Consider the following 5,497-nt stretch of genomic DNA (forward strand, 5'->3'; position numbering starts at 1 on the left):
TGCTTCTGATTTATTGATTTTGTTGATTGTAGGGGTGGCAAGCGGGGAAGCCCACCCCGCCTCGCCAGAAGCCCGCACTTTGGCAGGTTGGCCCGCCCTGTCCCACCTAGTGAGGCGGTCCTAGAATCCCACCCCGCCTCGCCTAACTACGGACTGACGGGCTAAACCCGCCAAAACTCCTCTTTTTTTTTTACTATTAACTATTAAATAATATATATAATTTCACAACCATATTAATAAATTTATAATTTCTAAAGACAAAAAAAAATTATATTTTTTATATTCACAAACATTAAAGTCTTTGTAATTATAAATATCTAATAAACATAATTATAAACTAAGTTTTCATCCAAAACATAATTATAAATATTATCTCCAAAACAAAATAAACATAATCCAAAATATAATTATAAATATTGTCTCCAAAGCAACATAAACATAATTCAAAACACTTAATTTTCATCTTTATACTCTTGTAAGTTGAGTTGGGGGAAGTTGGATTTTGAAAAAAAAAACTGAAAAAATACCCCATTGCAAAAAAAAAAAAAAACTAAGTCCGGCGGGGAGGCCCGCTTCCCCGCAAAAACCCGTCGTTTAAGCGGTGCGGGTTAGGCGGGTTTTTGCTCTTTGGCGGTTTCAATTTTTCAGCCCGACTTGCCTTTTTTGGCGGGTTACACGGGCCGGTCCAACGGGTTTAGGCCCGTTTACCACCCCTAGTTAATTGCATGGTTGATTCTTCTGTTTTTGTTTTTTTGTTAATTACATTGTTGATTTTATGAATCACATTGTTTCTGATTCTGATTCCATTGATGTTGTTGATTCTGATTCTATTCTAATTTTATTGTTCTTTTGTTTCTGTTTCTTCTGTTTTTCATTTAGATTCTGTTTTCATTGTTGTTGTGCTTCTAGTTCTGATTCTATTTTTTTTATTTCATTATTATTGCGCTTCTGATTTTATTATTTTTTTATTTCATTATTCTTTGATCTCTTGTATTCTTCTGATTTTTTCTGATTACGTTACTGATAATGAAGAAAAAGAAAAAGAAGAAGATATGCTGCTGTGATGGAAAAGAAGAATTGAATATTTTAATAAAAAAAAAGAAAAGAGTATTTTAGTTCAAAAATGATTTTAAAATCAAATTAAACTTTAAAGACAATTTTAATTTAGAGATGACAATATTATCCGAACCTGCGAGTACCCACCCCGCCCCTACCCGCTAGGGGGCGGGAAATTACTCGCCCCGCACTAGGGCGGATTTTTAGCGGGGCGGGTTTTTGGGAGGGACGGGGTGGGGTCGGGTTTAGGTAATACCCGTCCCTACCCACCCTGCTATATATATAATATATAATTTTAATATATAATATGTATAATATATGTAAAATAATTAATAATATTGTATCATATTTAAATTTTTATTTTAATTTATGTTATGTATGTGATGATGGTTATATAAATTTTAAAATTTAATTTTATTTATTGAATTTTAATAATTATAGCGGCGGTAGGAGCGGGACGAGTTAGAATTCAACGTTTTACTACTCGCGGATAGAAATGGAGCGGATTTTATGCGGATTGTTGTATGGTGGGGCGGAGTCGGATAGAGCAAAAACCCGTCCCTACCCGCCCCGTTGCCACCCCTAAATTTTATATATAAAAAAATTAAAAATAAAAAAATTTCAATCTTTAAAGACTTACTTATTCCTAATATTTAAGAATTTGCCGTTTTTAACACCCTCTTAATATCCAGGTAATACTGGACCTGTTGTTGAATGAGTCTTTAATTTTGTGGTCTTAGAAGTTAGCAAAATCCACAAAGAAATAAATAAATGGTGCTGATAACGATGCAATTAATATCTGGCTTATTTTTTCAGGTTGAATTGTTGAAATCGACTCTCAAAGTAAGGCTGTATTAAAAAAAAAGATTCAGATTAAAATATAAAATATAAATTAAATTTTTATATTATATTTAATATAACATATAATAAATTAATTTATATTTTAATATTATATTTAATTTAAAATAAATATAAAAATTAAATAATAAACTTAAAATTTTAAAAATTAAATATAAATATTTTTAAAAATATTATTAAATTTATAATTTTAGTCTCTAAAAATATTAGGATGTATTTCGTTTGAATTTTTGTTTTTTATTTTTATTTTTAATAATTTTTGTTTTTAAAATTTTAAAAAAATAATAAAAATTTTATATTATTTTTTATAAAATTTTAGAAATAAAAATTATTAAAAATAAAAATAAAAATACAAATCAATTTTTTTTTATTTTATAAAAGTATGATTGAAATTTAATTGTTAATTTCTGACTATCTAATACAATCTTGAGATGTAATTTCCGGTGTCAACAAACGCACCCTAAAAGTGACAAATTAATGTTCACTCTCTCTCTCTCTCTTTCAATTTTCTATCTTTCTCTTGATGACAGATACAAATTTGACAGTTTGAGTATTGCAGTAAAACACCACAACCCCACCCCCTCACCCCCTTCCACATTTCTATTTCATCCTCCTGCTACCATTTTTCTTTCCTTCTTCACTTTTGTGTTTGCTAAGCTTCTTCAACCTCTTTCCCTTTTTCTTTTTTCTTTTTCTTTCTTTCTTTCTTTCTTTCTTTCTTTCTGTAGCCTTAGCCTACATACACGTACGCCTTTCGTTTGTGACCGTGTCTACTATTTCTACTTCCTGGTCATTCTTCCTTCAAGCTCAGAGGCTACCTACCTAACTAGCTCAACCTTTTTTAGTCTTATCTCTTTCTCTCTTCTTCTCTCTCTCTCTCTCTCTCTCTCTTCCCCGGTGCATGTGGCGGATCAACCGGTCACTGTTTCCATAATTCAGCTCCTAGAACCCAACACTTTCCACTGGGAAAATCTCACTTCTTTTTCTTGCATGTGAGTCATTTTATTTCTCTCTCTCTCTCTCTCTCTATATATATATATATATATATATATATATATATATTAATTTTTTTTATATATTTGTATTTTTGGTATATCCCTTTTGTTTATTTACAGAGGAAATTGATGACTACCCAGAAGAGAAAAAAGGGAAGGGGAGGGGGGAGGGGATAGGATTTTTCAATCTGGAAAATTTTTAATTGCTCAGATTTGCTCTCTGGAGCTAAAAACTTGATTTTTTTTTGTCCCTCTTCTTTGCCTACAAGTGATTTTTTTTAAAAGGAAAAAGTTTGGGATTGTTCTCTCTGCTTTGGGAAATGGCATGGACCTCTTTGGGGTTGTTGGCATTGTCCCACATGTTCTCTACCTTCTCTGTTTCTGTTATCAAGAAATAACGTTTCTTGAATTTCTAATCTCCCAACTTCAGTTTGGTGGTTCCCTTTTCTGTGAGATGAGCAATGTCTTGTAAAGCCGAAATTTTTCTTGCAAAAATTCAATTTTTCCCAAGTATAGCATAGTAGTATCTTGCTATTCTAGTGCCCATTGATTCTTCTCAGATGAATCTTTCTTTACCAGTTTTGAAATGAAGCATGTCTAGTTTCAATTTCAATTTTCAACTGTTTATTCTTATGCTTGTGGTAAGATTTTTAATGTGATTCATGGTTTTTGCTATGAGAAGTTGCATTTGTTAATCTTGCTTTCAGTATTCAGTTGCATATTTAGTTCTTGTACCTCAATCACAGACTTCAAAATACAGATTCTTCATCTTTGTTTTGTAGATTGGATGGAAGAAACTTCTGATTTTCGAAATTGGGATGAGTTGATTCCCGATGCATTAGGTGTAATCTTCACCAACCTCTCTCTGCAAGAGAGGGTGACCGTGATCCCAATTGTATGCAAATCATGGGCTAGAGCAGTAGCTGGACCTTACTGCTGGCAAGAGATAGACATCAAAGAATGGAGCAGCCGGTACCAGCCGGAACAGCTCGACCGGATGCTCGAAATGCTAGTCGCAAGAAGCTGTGGATCGCTCCGAAAACTGTGTGTTTCTGGTCTCCAAAATGAGAGGATCTTCACTGTCATTGCTGAAAAGTAAGCATAGATTTAACAGTTTCAATTAAGGCTAGGCCATTGCTTAAGTTACTGCAATTATTATGTGGATATATGCTTTAGTGATTGTTAATATTATGATGCTAATTGCTAAAATCCTAAATGTAGGACTTCAATTTTACACATTCTCATTGCAATGTTACTAGGCTGCCTGATGACATTAAAATTCAATTAATTAGTCCTTGTTGTGTGTCTCCTAGGCTACATTGTTGGTTTTTGAATATTCTTCTCTTGTTATTAAAATTCCTTCTGATAACAATTTCTATGCACTGAGTGTTAGAAAATTTTACACTTTCAATCAATAGAAAGTTGGAATGATAATAGATACTTACATAGCATAATCTGGCACTTTCTTGAACTTCTTTTGGTTGACATGGTAAAACTTTTTACATCAATCAGAGTAAAAAATTTAAACATTGTTTTGTTATTATTCTTTGTTACTTACACAGTTGTTCTTTTATCATTATACAAGTGCCTGCTCCCTCCAGACTTTGCGACTGCCGCGGAGCAGTATGAGTGATTCCATTGTGGAACAGATTGCTGGAAGGCTTTCCATGATTTCATTCTTGGATGTGAGCTACTGTCTCAAAATGGGTGCGCACGGGCTAGAGATGATCGGCAAGAACTGCAAACTACTAGAAGGATTGTGCCGGAACATGCACCCATTGGACACAGCTGGGAAGCCCTTAAAAGATGATGAGGCAAATGCAATTGCCTCCACGATGCCAAAGCTGAAGCATCTCGAAATGGCTTACCACCTAATCAGCACCTCGGGTGTTCTTCAAATCCTCTCAAACTGCCCTAAGCTCGAGTTCTTGGATCAGAGGGGGTGTTGGGGTGTCACACTCGATAACTTGTTCTTGAAGCAGAAATTTCCAAAGCTGCAGGTCTTGGGGCCGCTTGTTCTTGACACCCACGATAGCGATGGATGGGAAGACTTCTCAGATATTTCGGATTCTTCCGAGTATTTGGCATGGGATTTTGTGGCCGGTGGCGAGGGCGAATACTATGTGGATGATGATAGTGATAGTTATGAAGGGATGTGGAATGATGAAGATGAAAGGTTGTTAGATGAGCTTCATTTCAGGTTTTATGAAGGGATAGAAGATGCTGGAATGTATTGGCCTCCATCTCCTTAAGCTAATCTTGTGTTGCATCAAATGTGAATGGCATGCTTTACTAGTTGTAACTTTTTTCATCTGTTCTTGACTCTCCTATATCATGTCCATTTCTATGGACAAATGAAGTTTGGTTTTTGCTTTCCCTGTATCATATAAGTTCATAACCGAGTAGCACCAGAAATCTTAACTACCTTGCATGCTTTGTGACAATATTTAATGGGTGTAAAAAACATTTTGCAACCTCAGATTTTGATAAGTATTAGAGTTAAAACAACTTAAATAATAAATACACATAACTTTCAATACATTAGGGGTGGCAATATGTACCCTACCCGCGGGTACTCAACCCGACTC

The 5,497-nt window shown here is 34.3% G+C and overlaps 1 protein-coding gene across 1 annotated transcript; it reads left to right on the forward strand.

The window, feature by feature from the left end:
• Positions 1 to 2,297: 2,297 nt before the first annotated feature.
• FBW2 (F-BOX WITH WD-40 2) lies at positions 2,298 to 5,291 on the forward strand. Its single transcript, XM_088493619.1, has 3 exons — positions 2,298 to 2,906; positions 3,692 to 4,004; positions 4,495 to 5,291. The coding sequence occupies exons 2-3, from the start codon at positions 3,697 to 3,699 to the stop codon at positions 5,159 to 5,161; spliced, it is 975 nt and encodes a 324-aa protein (XP_088349745.1). The 5' UTR covers positions 2,298 to 2,906; positions 3,692 to 3,696; the 3' UTR covers positions 5,162 to 5,291.
• Positions 5,292 to 5,497: the final 206 nt, after the last annotated feature.

This window comes from Arachis ipaensis, chromosome B7 (assembly GCF_059453495.1).
Source record: "Arachis ipaensis isolate K30076 ecotype BB chromosome B7, ASM5945349v1, whole genome shotgun sequence".
NCBI lineage: Eukaryota > Viridiplantae > Streptophyta > Magnoliopsida > Fabales > Fabaceae > Arachis > Arachis ipaensis.

Excerpts from the sequence above, each read along its gene's own strand:
- FBW2 (XM_088493619.1), top strand. The coding sequence starts at position 3,697 with ATGGAAGAAACTTCTGATTTTCGAAATTGGGATGAGTTGATTCCCGAT. Across the intron at positions 4,005-4,494 it reads TTCACTGTCATTGCTGAAAA|TGCCTGCTCCCTCCAGACTT; the intron begins GTAAGCATAGAT and ends TCATTATACAAG.